The sequence below is a fragment of the Scyliorhinus canicula genome, chromosome 16 (assembly GCF_902713615.1).
Source record: "Scyliorhinus canicula chromosome 16, sScyCan1.1, whole genome shotgun sequence".
Lineage (NCBI taxonomy): Eukaryota > Metazoa > Chordata > Chondrichthyes > Carcharhiniformes > Scyliorhinidae > Scyliorhinus > Scyliorhinus canicula.
Window position 1 is genome coordinate 40,330,877 of NC_052161.1, and position 17,048 is coordinate 40,347,924.

At 41.8% G+C, this 17,048-nt stretch overlaps 2 protein-coding genes across 7 annotated transcripts in view; one reads left to right on the top strand and one right to left on the bottom strand.

Annotated features, from left to right (window-relative positions):
• Positions 1–17,048, bottom strand: part of LOC119979445 (inhibitory synaptic factor 2A) — a 404,538-nt gene that overhangs the window by 230,442 nt on the left and 157,048 nt on the right. Inside the window, exon 4 of one of the 6 annotated variants that reach the window (XM_038821677.1) lies at positions 6,422–6,548. The exons of 4 other annotated variants lie outside the window; for them this stretch is intronic. In XM_038821677.1, the coding sequence (XP_038677605.1) occupies positions 6,437–6,548 (112 nt within the window). In that variant the 3' untranslated portion in view covers positions 6,422–6,436. Of the gene's footprint in view, positions 1–6,421; positions 6,549–17,048 lie in introns of those variants that run through there. One more of the 6 variants, XM_038821685.1, reaches the window with a different exon arrangement.
• Positions 1–17,048, top strand: part of dock1 (dedicator of cytokinesis 1) — a 763,650-nt gene that overhangs the window by 183,241 nt on the left and 563,361 nt on the right. The window contains 4 exon segments of the mRNA XM_038821673.1: positions 4,803–4,875; positions 9,637–9,779; positions 11,367–11,492; positions 16,821–16,945. Coding sequence (XP_038677601.1) covers positions 4,803–4,875; positions 9,637–9,779; positions 11,367–11,492; positions 16,821–16,945 — 467 coding nt within the window.

Here is a 17,048-nt window from a genome sequence, read left to right on the forward strand (position 1 = left end):
GAGTCCTGCTCCATGTCTTTCTGGACTTGTGGGAGGAAACCGGAGCACCGGAAGAAAACCCACGCAGACACAGGAGAATGTGCAGGATCCGCATAGGCAGTGACCCAAATCGGGAATCGAATCTGGGACCCTTGCACTGTGTAGCAATAGTGCTAACCACTGTGCTACCATGCCACCCAGTTGGCTTTGGTTGTAACACATCAGTTCAGGTCCCCCCCCCCCTTTGAGAGTGAAAGAAAAGGATGTACAAACATCTCCAACGGATATCCCTTATGCCTAGAATTCATTCATGGAGATTTGGTGTTGACGTGAAGAACTGCCACACTCTTGACCACGGAGGGTGAAAGCATCATGCAGTTGTCAGGATAGCAAGCACACATACAAATATGAAAAGCTCTTGTGGTATGTTATGCGGTCCATTCTTTTTGTGTCTGTGCTTTATAAACTTGTATCTGTAGAGATTGTAACATTTAAGTATAGACTATTCCACTGCTTGCTACATTTGTTCCTGTCTGGTAATAAGGGACCCTCTTGAAGTGCTGTGATAAATCACAAGATTAGTTCAAGGGTCAGCAAATAGTCATTTAGATAGCAAGTGTCCCAGGTGAGGGACAAAAACAAAAGGGACAGAAACAGGTCCCAGTTAAGTTAAGAGAAAGAAGTAAAGCAGTAATTTTCAAAGTTGGGGTCATGACTCGCGGTAGGTGTCGGGAGGCTGCGGAGCCATCCATCGCGGTATTCCCGACAGCGTGAATTAATGCGCAACTGCCGCAGCAGCCGGCTTCTAAAAATGCTGGCTGTGACCAGCTTTAAAAATGATGGCCACCACTGGCTTTCGGAATGCGGGCGTGCTGCGCATGCATGCTTGCTTATCAGTGTGCATGCCCAGAGCCCAGCGACCCTGGAGAAGATTTATCGAAATTCAATGCAGTCTTTCTGCCTGAAGCAACGGTAGAGAGCAGGTCACGCGGCCCGAACACTGATGTCATGTGCTCTGGGCGCGATTGCAATTCCTCAATTTTGTTAGAAGTAAACAAGCAACAAATTTAAAATGGATTGTTTTATAATAAGGAAGAGAGGGACAGAGACACTAACAAGCCAGGATCTCAAACTAAACCTGCTGGAGAGAGTGGTTCAGGAGAATCCACAGCAGGACAAAGCAGTGGTAGTGTGAGATGTTCAGGAGAATCCACAGCAGCACAAAGCAGCTCTGGTGTGAGCTCCAAGACCTCTGAACAATCCACACAGAAATATATCATTGAATGATAAAGCAAGTGAGATTGTGAGGACCAAGTAGACTCGCTTGTCGCATTAAAGGTAAGTGAAAATGGTGGGTCACGAAGTTCAGACGACATGGGTTGCGAACGCTGACCAGCATGCATCGTGGAGGTCGACGGGCGTGGGTCGGGAAGGTCGGCGGGCATGTGTCGGAAAGGTCGGCGGGTGTGGGTCACGACGGTCAACCGGCTTGGATCACGACGGTCAGCCAGCGTGGGTCACGGAAGATGGCCAGTTGGTAAGAATGGGTCCGCAGAAAAAAAGTTTAAAAACATTAGAGTAGAGAAACAGGTTTCAAGTTAGTGAAAGGGCTGCAGGGAGCCCTTATTTTCACAGATACTTTTAAAAAAAAAAATCTTTTTATTGGCATTTTCAAAATTATGCACATTGCTGTTCGTTTTCATTTTTTGTACAGTCACGAAGGCTACTTCTTAGGTTTCTCTATTTACTGTCTGTAGCCGTCTGGCTCAGCACCACCCCCACGCCCCCTTTTTCACTGCTGGTCCCCATTTTTTCCCCACTGGGTTTTTACTATCTTACCGTGCTCCTCCCCCCCCCCCCCCCCCCCCCCCCCCCCCCCCCCCCATTCCAATAGCCAGGTCAAGATTTTCATATACAATACTAAGCTTGAATTTTAGAGTATATTGTAAAATTTTTAATTTCTGAACTTTTTAAGGGTAACTTTTTTTTTGTTTATTCAAACCCCGTGGAATCTTGTGGCTTTTTATTCACTTAGTAGGCACCTCAAACTTTGGTTGCTTCAGGCAAAACATTAGTGGTCCCTAACTGGGTCTCCCCCACGACCTGGGTGTGGCCAAGGATCATAACCGGTCACTTACCCGTTGAATGGGAGTGGATTCCCTTCCTTCTGAGGAAACTCACTGACTCCTCACTTGGTGTCTTGATGGGCAGATAGGTGCAATTGATGGTGCCCTGCACCTGTGGAAATCTAATGATTAAGACAAATCGCTGTCCTTTGTACTATGAAGACTCACTTGTTTGAAATAGTATTCACTTCCAGCTTTCTCAAGGATGAGATCAGTGACCTGCTAGATTCCGTCATGTGTTGGTGTTGGTGTTTGCCAAATGTCGCCAAGGTCCACAGCTGATTCTTGGATCGAGCCAGTGGTAAAGAAATTGAAGGCGATGGTGACGGGTACTGCATGATCTGATCATGGTCTCCCTCATTGATGAAATAAATCTCAATTACAATCTGTTTAGATTGTTACGGGAGAGGTGTTTTCAGAACCCCAAAATGTATCATGGAATTCAACCAACCCCCACCTTTAATGGATTGTTGCTTTTGAAGCACACGGCTTGTTCCCCAGGTGTAGTATTATAATTATGGACACGTGGTTTTTAAAACAAAACAATGTTTAATCCATGAACTCAAATTAACCTTTTAAATAAACATTGGAACTCTTAACACCCCTTACTTCAAAGATAACCCCGAAAATAATGCAACACTACCCAATCCTGCAAACTGTTCCTTTACACATCCAAAAGACTTAACAAATCCTTCAAACAGAAGCACATTAGATTTATATTCAATACTGAGACCTTTTTACAATTCCGATTTCACCAAAGGATTAAGAGATGTCCTTCATGGCAGAGATCACCAGCAATGCAGCTCACAGCCACACCCAAGCTTTCTTCAAAACTGAATCTAAAACTCCCAAAAAGCAGAAGTGAGCTCAGCTCCACCCCTGTGACATCACTTCAGTAATATGATCAGCTTCATTTCTTAAAGGTACATTTCTAATCATCCAATTCTTAAAGGCACTCATATGACAAGATAGGCGCAGTCTCCTTCAGCGCTGATTCTCTCTATGTCCAGGTAGCTCTTTTTTCAAGGATACTAATGCTGAGGATATGGCCTTTGCTGCTCTCCTGCTCCTCACTTCTCTCATTTGCCCTCCTCGTGAATTGCTGGCATTTGTTTGCGGGAGTGTAAATACACTATTAAAGATCTGGGGCGGAATTCTCTGCCCCCCCGGGGGGTCGGAGAATTGCCCGGGGCCGGCGTCAATCCCGCCCCCGCCGTGGCCCGAATTCTCCGCTACCCGGGAATCGGCAGGAGTGGGAATCGCGCCGCGCTTGTCGGCGGGCCAACCCGCGGCGATTCTCCGGCCCGCAATGGGCTGAGGTCCCGGCTGACAGGCCGCTCCTGTCAGCGGGAATCAAAGCACGTCTGGTGCCGGCGGGATTGGCGGCGCCGGGGTCCTGGGGGGGGGCACGGGGAGATCTGGCCCCGGGGGGTGCCCCCACGGTGGCCTGGCCCGCGATCGGGCCTATGCCGTGGGGGCACTCTTTTTCTTCCGCCCCGCCATGGCCTTCACCATGGCGGGAGCGGAAGAGACCCCCTCCCCTGCGCATGCGCCAGTATGACGTCTGCATCCACTGATGCACCGGCGCATGTGCGGACTTCCGCCGGCTGGCGAAGGCCTTTCGGCCACGGCTGGCAGGGCGCCAAAGGCCGTTCGCGCTGGCCGGCGGAGCGGGAGCCGCTCCGGGGCGGGCCTAGCCCCTAAAGGTGCGGAGGATTCCGCACCTTTTGGGCAGGCCCGACGCTGGAGTGGTTCACGCCACTCCGTCCAGCCGGGACCCCCCGCCCAGCCGGGTAGGGGAGAATCCCGGCCCTGAATCATGCTATGATGCAAAGATACCCATGCAAAACTCTACTGAAAATGGAGTTCCATATTTATGTCTTCATATCTTTTGAAGATTATATTCTGTATCTTCCCCATCATTGTTACTCTTTTTGTTTACTTTGAATACTTTTCAATGCATAATGGTAGGTAGACTAAAACCATAAACAGTATTCTAAAAGTGAACTTCTCATGGTCAATTCCATTATCCTCAAGCCTTCATTCAAGAGAATTTGTCTTCGCTCTTGTGAAATGCTACATTGTGGGTTGGCTAATTATTTCCAACTGCTTTCATTACTTAATTATGTTGTACGACACCAGGTTAAAGTCCAACAGGTTTGTTTCAAACACTTGCTTTCGGAGCACTGCTCCTTCTTCAGGCGAACTGAGGTCACCTGAGGAAGGAGCAGTGCTCCGAAAGCTAGTGTTTGAAACAAACATGTTGGACTTTAACCTGGTGTTGTAAGACTTTTTACAGTCCACTTCATTAAGTTTGTTTGTTAAGATCAAAGACTGCTTGAGGTATATATTGATCTGCTAATTTCTTTGCTTACAGCTGGTTTAGGAGAATAAGAAAAGGCTAGATGTGCCATTTTTTCCTTTGTAGGAGGACTAGGATAGCATGATGCATTTTTCTAAAAAAAAAACTATAGATATACAGCAGAATTCAGTGATACTTTGATCTGTTGGGAACATCAAGTCAGAGTCCAAGATGATTGAGCCCAAAAAGTGGTTACCACTCCACTAAAAGTGGAGTAAATTTGTGTAAATGAGAGTGCTGAAACTCGATTAGCTTCTGTATCACCAACCTAATAAAAAATTTCACAGACATTTAAAATAATCAAAGAAAAAACTTTTTTTGTATTATTGTTTCAGTCATGGACGTCACTGACATAATTACAGGGAAAGTGGATGACGAGGACAAACAACACTTCATTCCGTTCCAACCGTAAGTAGTCTTAAGTCCTGGTAGCTGGTAGTTCACAATCTTGGTTAAAATGGTTTTCTGTTTATTTAATCTTATAAATGTGTTTGTATGTTTAATTATATGTTTGATGTTCAATGTCAATGATTATGATGATTATTTTGCTAGGCACATGACAAACTTATTGAAATTATTAATTTTGTATTACCTTGCATAGCTAAAATAATTAGTTAACTTTATTTTATAATCGCCTGTGTTGCAAAATATTCTGTCTCACAGTAAGGGGGTGGCGGGAATGGTGTGGGGGTAACCTAGCTTTGCCATGCTTTGCTTTGCATGTATGTATGGAGTCATGATAGGTAAAAATGGAAAGTGTGATCAGTACAAGTAACAAACTGAACATTTCATTTTCTTGAATGCATCTGCATAAAAGGGATTGTATTATGATCCTAGACCAGACCCCAACAGTGACTGGGATACTGGACAGAAACCCCAATAGTTTATTTTAATTTTATAAGACTGTGAGGATCAGATATCTTTCTCCAGGAGTGATTTCACACCAAATAGGGATATGGTATATTAAAACAAACTTTATTACGAACAAATCATTAAAATATCTTTAATATTACAAGAAAATAGCTTACAATGACCCGTTACACAAAGCTAATCAATAGTGATACAATAACCCTTAACTGTTATTTTTATTTCCACTCAAACAACAAAACCACCTGTTGTTTTTCCCAAGCCACTTTTAAATACAGTATAGCATTGCTATATAAAGATGTATTGAATACTCCACCTTGAGAAAGAGAGATCTTTTGAGGCTGCTGTAAAGAAAGACACCTGACCCCTTGCCAGAATAATGCAGAATCTCTGGCTGTATATCTTCAGAAAACCTTCTCAGCTTTCCTCCCAGCCATAAACTAAAAGAGAACCTCAACATCTGACTCCTCCCATTAACTACATCTTCTCGCTAAACTGAACACAATGGGCTGGATTCTCCACTGTTGGATTTCCCCATTGCTCCGGCAACCCAGGGGTTTCCCGATGGCATGGGGCTGCCCACAATGGGAAACCCCATTGGCTGGCTGGTGAGAAGAAAATTCTGGTGCGGCAGGATGGAGAATTCCGCCCAATGTCTCTAATTAATTACTCTGTAGGGAACCCTCTTAATATAAACAAAAATCCATTTGCCCAAATTTCACAATGCTTTAATTGTACCTCTGGCTCCCAAAAAAACGAACTGACTTGCAAACCAGGATTTTTAAAAACGCTACTGCAGCAGTCATACACACACTAATCCAGACTTTTAACCTTTACTGCTCCAAATACATATAATACAATATATCCAAAATTCCTACATTCATCACCATTAATAGAATATCTTCAGCAAAGCAATGTCCTGTGAAAATTCAGGCGGGTACTGAAAATTCAAGTATTTTAAAGCTCCTATTTCTTGAGAAAGAAGATTTTACCTTTTATGGTTTCCACACACTTTCAAGATGGCAGGCCAGCCAGATAATATATTTGAAGATCTTTGCCACTCTTAATTGGAGGCATAGAGCAACTAAAATTTGGCCAATTTTCATTGATGATCTTCTCTCGTACCTGCGTGTGCAGTTGTCACATCACTGGTCTTGTAATCCAGGCACCCACAGTAACGTTCTGTGGACACAGGTTTCAATCCACCACAGCAGCTGGTGGAAATTTACATTTAATTAATTAAAAAGAAAAATCTGGAATTGAAAGCTAATCTCAGTAATGGTAACCATGAAAATATTATTGATTGTCATTAAAAACCCATCTGGTTCACTAACATCCTTTAGGGAAGGAAATCTGCCATCTTTATCTGGTCTGGCCTATATGTGACTCCAGACCCATAGCTATGTGGTTGACTCTAATTACCCTCTTAAATGTCTAAGCACACCACTCGGTTCAAGGGCAGTTAGGGATGGGCAACAAATGCTGACCTAGCAATACCAACATCCCATGAAAAAATAAAAAAGTTCATTGCTCTGGGTACCTTCTGTTTTTGTGTTTATAGCTGTTCAAAACCTACAAAATAAACTTGCATTCTTTAACGTTTTATCGGGTTATTAGCATATACCAGAGTTTACTTTTGAAATCGAGTAACTAGAGTTATGCAGACATGCATGGCAGTCAATTTGCCCATAGAAAGGGTTAACAAACAGCAAAGAAAAGACACACCCTATAATGTGCTTCATGCTGATGTTGGTTGAGGAACAACTGCTCTTCAGGGGACTGGAGGAAGATTGTGGATAATTGCCTGAGTACACATTGTTCAAATGCACAGTATGAAATATAACATAAAGGTATTTAACATAGAAATGCCCAATGCCGTTGTGCATTAGTCATAAGGGTTCCTAACCCTGGTGTTGAATCTTTGATCAGATTCTGCATATGCAAGAACTTGAAATTTAATGGGCAAAATAAATGGACAGGTTTGTGTGTGTGTGGGGGGGTCCCTTAAAATTTGGAGAGTGTCTTCCCTGCTCAACCTTACTGATATGTAACAGGCGGTGGGTGATCTGCCTGTCATTGCGTCAATTGAGGCCTTTAAGTGTCTAATTCCACTCGGCTTCAATTTTCCGGCTAGAGGGTGAACGTCGACGACGGATAGGTTCTCTGGCAGGTAGGCCTGGTTGGGTCTTGGGTGCGAAAGGGGGCAGAGGGCGGTGCACCACCTTCACAGCTCCCTTTAACCCTGACCAAGGTCTCATCTCCCGGTGACGCTGCTAGGATCAGGGTGCTGCTGACTAGTCCAGTTGGCTGTCAGTTGTCAGAGGCAAGTCTTTCTCCCAGGTGGGTGTTCTTTTTTGGATTCTAATGCAGCACATGAATTGTTTTATGGAACAATTGTCATATTACAAGATGTCAGCACGGAAAATCTAGAAATATGATAGTTCAGATCTCAGTACTTCAGGACCAAATATTCCATCAAACAGTGTTCATTATCATATTATGTTCTGGAGTATGCATAAAATTATGACATTTAAAAATGCGCACCAATAAAGATAATTGAGATAGTTTGATACTTCTGGCAAATGGCTTGAAAAAACACTTCATATTTGATATGTTTCCAGTAGACTATAGTTCAGTTGTTTTTGTGTATGATGTATATGCAAATCTTTCAACCTTCCAAGGTTTGGTGCTTCTCTATTTTCTTGAGTTTATTACGTGCTTGTGTATTTCTTTATGACTATTGTAACATAATATAGCTGCATGTCTTTTCTGATTATTTTTATTTCCTGCTTGTTTATTCTATTCTATTAAAGCTTCCTGAAATTTTGGAATCCCTTTTAAGATCAGCTGTCATTGAGTTCCATTCAAGACGGTGATGAATATCAAGGGGATGTAATATAGGTGTGCTGTAAAATGGAATTTGTTGGGAGTTGGAGGGTAGTTGTAGTGAGGTTTGCGGCATTGAGAAGAGAGAGGTTCCTCAGGTTTGACTGAAGTTTCTTGTTGGTTTTCACATGCCAGGAAATTTTGATAGAATGACCAAGGAGAAGCATGGAGTATGATAGATGAGGATCTTAGGGAACAGATAAATGTCCTGGTAAACGTAGTAACCAACTTGACAGCATTTATTTTTTGAAGTGCTGGTGTGATCTTGGACAGCTATAGCATATTTAAATATGTATTGAGGCTTTGTCTATAGTTGCAAAAAATATAGATTTCTTTTGAAATTGTAAATTCACGAAGAGATTTCATGACAAAAAGCTCAAGGTATGCAGCATGCGAACCATCCTCAAGATAGGAAACTTTATCAAGTGCAAGTATGGCAGGAATTGTTTTGAGTCTTCTGATTTCACTGTTTTGAAATTATGTTTAGAACCTAGATAGTTTAAGTTTATTAATCAGAAGCTGTAAAAGAGCGAGTTATGTTCTGGTAACTGAGGAAACTGAGAGATTTTAAACTTGACTGGTTAACTGATGGAATTCAGTGTGTACCAGTACAATTTATTATATTGTAAGGAATTGATTTCACCACAGTGGACCATTAGTTAACCATGGAACAATCTATGCAGTGAAGTCTAAGGAGTAATGTTATCAGGTATTTATTATTTCCCCCTATCTTTCTACAGTAATGAGGCTACTGCCTTTTCAGTAGTCTCATTATTGCAACCGATTTCTGGAAGGTTGGACCAGGTTTAGAGGTTTTCCGTGAAAAGAAATCTATTTAAGGAGAGAAAAACTACGTGAATTAAATAATTTATTACCAGGTACTGTGGAAATGTGAGGGTGTAGTCTTTGATTAATATCTAGAACATTCTGCAATACTGTGCATGAAACATAGGAACAGGGATGAAATCAATGCAAGTGAATGGACCTTTGTGTGCGTCTATCATTATTGTAGTCAAATGATCAAATTGCACCAAAGATGTTTCTTTGAGCACTAAGTTTAGGAGGGCTCCATTGTATTATGAAAACAGACATTGATACATTAAAATGTTGCATTTTCTGTGGCTACAGTGTGAATCTTTTCATTATGCTCTTGGGGAAGGGCTTATTTATGGTGGTCCATGAAGATGTTAGTCATAGTGATGCAGATTTGCATTTATTCTTGTGCCGTCAGCATTTTCTTGAATAATAATCTTCCTATGTCTTTCTTGTTATCCATCTGTCCTGTCCCTTGCGTTGGCTGATGATAACTGTTTGTTGCATTTATGCAATGATATTTTGTGTCCCCTTGTACTGTGAATTCTGGTTTGTGTGGCCCTTCTGTTTCTTGTGGTGTTGGTCGTCATGTGCATCTTCCAGGCTAGCATTGGATGACGCCATTCGACACAAGCAGCTGAACATATCATCCCGTTTTTCACCCAGGGTAGCAGGGGAGAATGACTTCCTTCAGACTGTGATCAATAAAGTCATTGCTGCCAAGGAAGTAAACCACAAGGGTCAAGGTAAGTACTGTTTGTTAGAAAATATAATTTTGTGACGAGTCTATGCTAAATAGGAACAGGATAAACAGGAAATTGAAGGCATTAATTAAGACCGCCCCCAATGTAATATTGCTTTGGAGCAGCAGGATTTTACAGTGACAAGATGCCCACCGCTGTTAGGTTGGGTGGAGCGGTGAGCAGTGGGTAATCTGTTCCCCACCTCCTGTACAAACCACCACTTAGTGTTTTTGATGGACAAGGATTTTCATGACAGATACTTGTGTAAAAATAAGAAAGCATAGCTTTAGATATTTCTATGCAAAAAAATATTAATTGCCCATTCCATCGTCATTTCAAAAATCTCAATTTTTCTGTAATTTAGTAGTAACTCAAGATATTGATGCAATGTGCTCCAACTTTGAAACGGCTCTCTCTTATAACAGTTTAGCTGCAAATGTTTTGCAAAAATGCCGTTAAATATGTTTTTGTTCATTTGGGTACCTTTTTTAATTGTAGAAACTCTTAACTGCTCCTTTATGTTCTTCAGTGTTTGTGAAATTACCTTATGTATACAAGAGAGTATACATAAAACATGAAAAACACTATAAAAGTACCCTGGAGGCTCTTAATGATGATGCTGCTTTGATGACTTTTGAACACATGGTGGTAATTGTTAAGCAGGCCCAACTCTTTGTGAAGGCTAGACAAGCCCAATTGATAGATCAATTTCAATAAGATCAATTTCAATTTACAGTTTAAAGGAGTCAAGTATTCAGGTCAAGGCCTATATATAAGATACGGCGACTGCGTCTTTCTGTGTTCTTGTGTTGATCCTGCTGCAGATCTGAGTTTCCTTATCTTTTAGTTCGAATGTGCAAACTTTTTCTTACTTTCCTGTCTTCTATTCCCACTTCCTAATATCATTCTGACATCCACTCTTTTCACCCTTACTGATCCCTGCCAGCATCTGTCAAGAGACCCCTGTTGAGCTACCGCCATTTCAAGCTGGAATCCTTTCTGGATGAAACCAAGCAAATGCAAAGCTTGAATTATTCGACTATGGCACATACACTGGTTCTTCCAAAGCAGTCACATGAACTGTTCAATCTCTGCTTCTGTTGCAGATGCTGCATTTTGCTCCCTTGGAGAAGCAGCAGTTCTCCAGCCCCTTTGCATCTTCCAACTTAGATTTCCTGTTAGATCTCACAACCATTTTCCTACAATTTTGGAAATGTGTACATCAACATAATGTGTTTGAATGATGCCTCGCTCATTGACAGTGACTCCTAACCCCTCACAAAGACTGACTCATTGTGTTGTACTTTTATTGTCCCCATCTTGTTTCCAGACCCATTTCAGCTTGCTTCCACATTTGGATAAATATGGTAGAAACATTTAGAGATTGTATTTCCTATCTACCATTCATAAAAAGAAAAAGGATAAATATATGTTGGTGAAGTTTCATTCCCCCTTTGATTTCAATGGTAGTGTCACCAAATTTGAAAAATTGGTACCTTTTCCATTGTGAAAACAAATCTTCTGATCTATTAGTTTGAATGGCGAATTTGTGAGGGATGATTTATTTTTTGGTATCTTTTATTTTCCTAGGATTGTGGGTGACATTGAAGCTGCTTTTAGGTGACGTTCATCAGATACGAAAAGATTTTCCACACCTAGTCGACAGAACCACAGCAGTTGCAAGAAAAATGGGTTTCCCTGAAATAATAATGCCTGGTGAGTTTGTCAGCAAACAAGTAAATTGTAGTGAACACTTCCATCAATCCATATTTCTGGTCATTGTAAATATATTAACATTAACAAAAATGAAGTAACTGACTCTGCTGACAAGGCATGGAAACAATGTAAAGTGGTCTGTGCAGTTCGCAGCACATCTCCTGTAACTAAATTGAGAAAATCATATCAGCTGTCCTTTTGCCAGCTCTGAAACCACACTGAGGTGCACTGTAGATACGTGATGCCAGGATCTGCAATTTGGTTGGAGCAACAAAAATAAAGTCCTTCCCCACAATACTTAACAAGGGGTTGCCTCAGCAACTGTTGCAGTCAATGCAACAGTTTTGTGCAAGGTGACTATTTTTGCATCACTTATGTCTTGAGGAACGTATCTTTCCTCCCAGCAGAGAAACAAAAGTTCATGGACTCTTTAAACTGTTGTGAAAAATAGGCTGCCCGGCTGGTCTCCTCAGCATAATTGCTTCCATTCACGAGCACATGCAGATTTATCAGTTACAAGGAGCAGCATCAGAGGCTTTCAAGATCAGCAGTTGGGTAAAACAGGGCTGCGTATGGCATCCAACACTATTTGGCATATTTTTCTCCATGCTGCGATTGTACACTTCCAGCGACTGAAGTGAGGGTGTCTATCTCCATTCCATGCTAGAATCAATGGCAAGCTGTTCAACCTGGCAAGATTGAGTGCCAAGAACAAAGGGCGTATTTCCCTAGTTTGTGAGTTGCTGTTTGCTGATGTGCATTCTGACATCCCATATTGAAATTCACTTGCAACAGCTTGTAGATTGGTTCTTCTGGGCCTGCAAAGAGTTTAGACTGAGAATCAGCATCAAGCACACCAAAATTGTGAGACAGGACATAGAAACACCTCCTTCCGTCAACCTTACTCTGGAGATCGTCAACGGCTTTACATATCTTGGATGAACAATTACCAGCAACCTGTTCCTTGTTGCAGAAATTACTAAGTTCTGTGTGTACCGGGCTTGTGTTCTCAGCACCCTGCTTTACAGTAGTGAAGCATGGACAACTTATACAAGCCAAGAAAAACGTCTGAACAGCTTCCACCTCTACTGCTTCAGACATGTGTTGGGAATCTCCTGGGAAGACAGAGTGCTGAATATGGAAGTACACTAGTGTGCAGGGTTCTCAGCATATTTGCCCTCTTGAACCAATGACAAATCCATTGGCTGGGTTACATGAGCAGAATGGACAATGGCCACATTCTCCAAAGACATGCTCTATGGCAAACTTGCTTTCAGCAAGAGATCAACAGATCACGCATGTCTGTGTTACAACGATGTCTGCAAGCAAGACTTCAAGTTGACCAGGATCTGAGTCGAGGCATTGGAAGTCCTCACTGCTGACTAACAAGCAGTCATGAAGGGTATGGAAAAAGCAAAGGACAAAAGAAATGACCAGATGGCAGAAAAGAGAGCCTGCCAGAAGGAAGAAACATCAGTCAACCTTGGGCCAATGCTGTTCATCTGTGTCAGCTGCAAAAGCGAGAGTTACTCATGAATTGGGCTCGACAGCCACAACAGACAATGTTCAATACTGAAGTGACGTACCTCTGTGCATCTCCTGAGACAATGGATGTCAATAATAATAGCATATTGTATGGAGTGAAACAAGAGTGATTTTAATTTCATTGCAATGACCAATTTAACACACTTGGATTTGATATTATTTATAATTAACTATCAAAATTAGTGCCATTTTGTAATGCAGAGCAATGGAGTTGGTTGGGGCAAAGAAGTTTCTTTGCACTGAAAATTTAGGAGTGTGGTAATGCAAAGATTTTGTGTTACAGTGCCATAATTGGTGGGAGGGTTTGATTATAGTGACAGGTTTAGCTAGGCAGTTCCATTATAAAATGAGAAACTTGTAGTGGCAAAGCTGAGATAACAATGTGATGAAAATGCAATATCAGGAAATAAAAATTTGAAAGCAGGAAGTAATCATAGCTATAAGGTATTTAAGGTGATTGGTCGAAGGATTAGAGGGAACATGAGGAAAAACCTCCCACCCGGAGGGTGGTGGACATCTGCAATTCACTGCTCTAAATGGTGGTTGAGGCGGAAACGCTCAATTCATTTAAAAGGCACCTGGAGCTGCAGTCAAAGTGGTATAACTTGCAGGGCTATAGGCTGGGTTCTGAAAAGTGGGATTAAAATGAGCAGCTAGTTTTTCTTTTTGTTTGGCCGGCACAGGCACAATGGGCTTAATGGCTTCTTTCTATACTGTCATTTTTCTATGGTTTTAATATATGCAATATTTACAGTTGACATTATAGACTATGCTATAATGTGTCAGTAAGAAATAGTTTTCAATATCTGTGAACATTGACTGTTTTATGTAACCACAGAAGTTACCTCGCCTGATCTAGTTTCTTTGATAGTTCCAGACTAACACTTTAATTAAAGCCAGCCAGGTTAATATAAATGTAGTTATTGAAACTTTGTGAAGGAATTATTTTACAAATTTCAAGTGTAAAAGAAGCAAATTGGAATTTATATTTGTGTTTGAATTCTATAGCTTGGTTGCTTCTTCCACCATTGCCTGGAAACACCTGAACAGGTGTCATTACAATATTAGACTGGTATTTATTACCTGAGTAGTTCTTTTTTGATATTTTATGTTCTGTAACTGTATCAAAGAAGCCAATACTATGTTAACGTTAGTCTTAAATGTCCCATCTTTGTTATGGGATGTCTAGAGGTTCCTAAAGAATCCCCAGCCTACCATTGGGTGGCACAATTTGATTTGTGGAGTTTCTGCTGCTTGGCATCAATTAATGTTTAAGGATCTTGCATAGGCAGAATCTATTGGTTCAAAGCATGGCCACATATGAATAAGCTTTCTGAAAAAACATCTGATTCCATATTACGGGTTGGGGTGATGACCTAGACTCTTCAGAAGTTGGTAATATCTATTCTAATAGAAGGCCTACAGTATTAGAAAAAATGTTTATCTTGTAACACATTGTTCTAGGACAAGAACATGTTTCTGTTCATTGAACGTTCATGGGCTGGATTCTCCAGTCCACAGCCACGTGTTTCTCAGCGGTGTGCCATTCGCTGGCAGCGGTATTCTCTACTCCCGCCGCTTGGCAATGGGATTTTCCATTAAAGCCTTACCACGCTGCCGGGAAACCTGCGGGTGGGAGTGTCCATGGTTCCATGTGGACAGCACAGTAGCACAGTGGTCAGCACTGTTGCTCCACAGCGCCAGGGTCCCAGGTTCGATTCCCAGCTTGGATCACTGTCTGTGTGGAGTCTGCGCGTCCTCCCCATGTCTGCGTGGGTTTCCTCCGGGTGCTCCGGTTTCCTCCCACAAGTCCCGAAAAACGTGCTGTTCGGTGAATTGAACATTCTGAATTCTCCCTCAGTGTACCCGAACTGGCGCCAGAATGTGGCGACTCAGGGATTTTCACAGTAACTTCATTGTAGTGTTAATGTAAGCCTATTTGTGACAATAATAAAGATTATTATTATGAAGTTCGTGTTTATTTTCTACAGGAATGGTGTTTGAAGAATTCTGTGACAGCCAATTTTGATCTGGCTGATATGGTTATTTATTTGTCCTGATCTTAGATTTAATCTGTATTTTCTAATGAACTGATACTTTGTTTGACATGCATATCAGCCTGTTCTTGAATTGTATTCATCATCATGTGAAAAATTGTTTGAATTTCCGTTATCTCAGGAAGTTGAGGTACTGAGGTTTTCGCTCCTGCCTCATATTTTTTCAGTTGATTATTTGATTCAACCTGAATTATAGCTTTTTATCAATAACTCTTATCATAGTATCACAATATTGTTATGGCGCAGAAGAAGGCCATTCGGCCCATTGTGTCTGCATCGGCTCTCCAAATGAGCATTATGGCTTAGTGACATTCCCCTGACTTTTCCTCCTACCTCTGCACATTTCTTCTGTTCAGATCATCATCTAATGCCCTCTTGAATGCCTCCATTGAACCTGCCGACGCCGTACTTCCAGGCAGTGCATTCCAGACTTGAACCACTCACTGTGTAAATTTTTAAATCATATCAAAATATTAATCTTCTGCAAATCCCTTTAACTCTGTGCTCTCTCATTCTCGATCCTTTTATGAGTGGGAACAGTCTCTCCATCCTGTCAAGGCCACTCATGATTTTGAACATCTTCATCAAACATCCTCTTAGCCTCTTAACACCAACAGAAACTTCCCAACCTCTCCAATCTATACCCATAACTGATGGTTCTCATCCCTGAAACCATTCTTGTAAATCTCCTCTGGACACTTTATAATTTTTATCACTGGATAAAGACCAGAAAGTAGTGAAGTAGAATCTCTGATTTGAATTGTTATGAATGAGTAAGGGAGAGATTGCCATGTTGGATCTCTATTTTTAAAAACACTAAAAATGCTGGAAGTACTTAGCCTGAAGGATCATCTAGAGAGCAAAACAGTATTAATGTTTCAGGACTTGGTATGCTGTGTTATGCCCTGCTAGGAATGGGGGACGGGATTCTCTGAGGTTCCGCGCCAAAATCGCGATAGGCACGGGAGCGGAGAATGCCAGTGACGCCAAAATCCGGCGCAATGCCACTCCCGCGATTCTCCGGCCCCTGGGGAATCGCTGCGAATTGCGCGCACGTGGCAAGGGGCCATTGACAGAGAACCCCGCGGCAATTCTGCGAGGACAACTGGCCGAGTTCCCGACAGCGTGGTTCTAACCATGTTTTGCCTGTCGGGAACGGCCAGCGACTGCTGAGGACCCAGTCCATGGCTGCTCTGGTGGGGGCGGGGGGGATCCTTCACTGGGGATCCTCACAGACGGCCAGGCAAGTGATCGGCTGGCACCGATCTGCTGGCTGAGTGAAACACCCGCGCTTTGATGCTGGCGTGGGGCCATAGCCCCATTATTGGAGAATCCTGCCCGGGGTCTTCCAAAGTAGATCACACCCCACTACTGGTGCTTGTGTGACACAAGTGATCTTCCTTGTATTTTAAAAAGTTCAACCTGTGCAAATGCTGCTACTTGATGATTTTCTCAAATTACTTTATAACCAAATAGTGCTTGACCTACTTTTGAATATTTGAGGTTTAAATGCTATTTCTGGTCAGGATTAAACTTTGTGGAGTTTTCTTTACCTTATTTGCATGTTATAGCAATTCCAATTTGCATGTAAAATTTACTTTCAAATGATCATATCTCTAGTTCTAAATAATTTAAGTTAAATACAAGAAAATATTTTTTTTCTTTTACCTACTTCTCTTAATAAAATTAATTGTTTAAGAATCTTTATCTTTATTTCCTCATCAAGGTGATGTTCGTAATGACATCTATGTTACATTGATGCTAGGGGAGTTTGACAAAGGCAATAAAACCACTTCCAAGAATGTGGAAGTCACAATGATGGTATATGATGAAGAAGGCAAGCGTTTGGAGGTATGACTACTACCAATGATACAACTGTGGGGCTGTTGTGCGTGCAACAATTAACGTATTCCAGAATTGGGGCTTGTAATCTTGTGTTTTGTTATTTAATAAC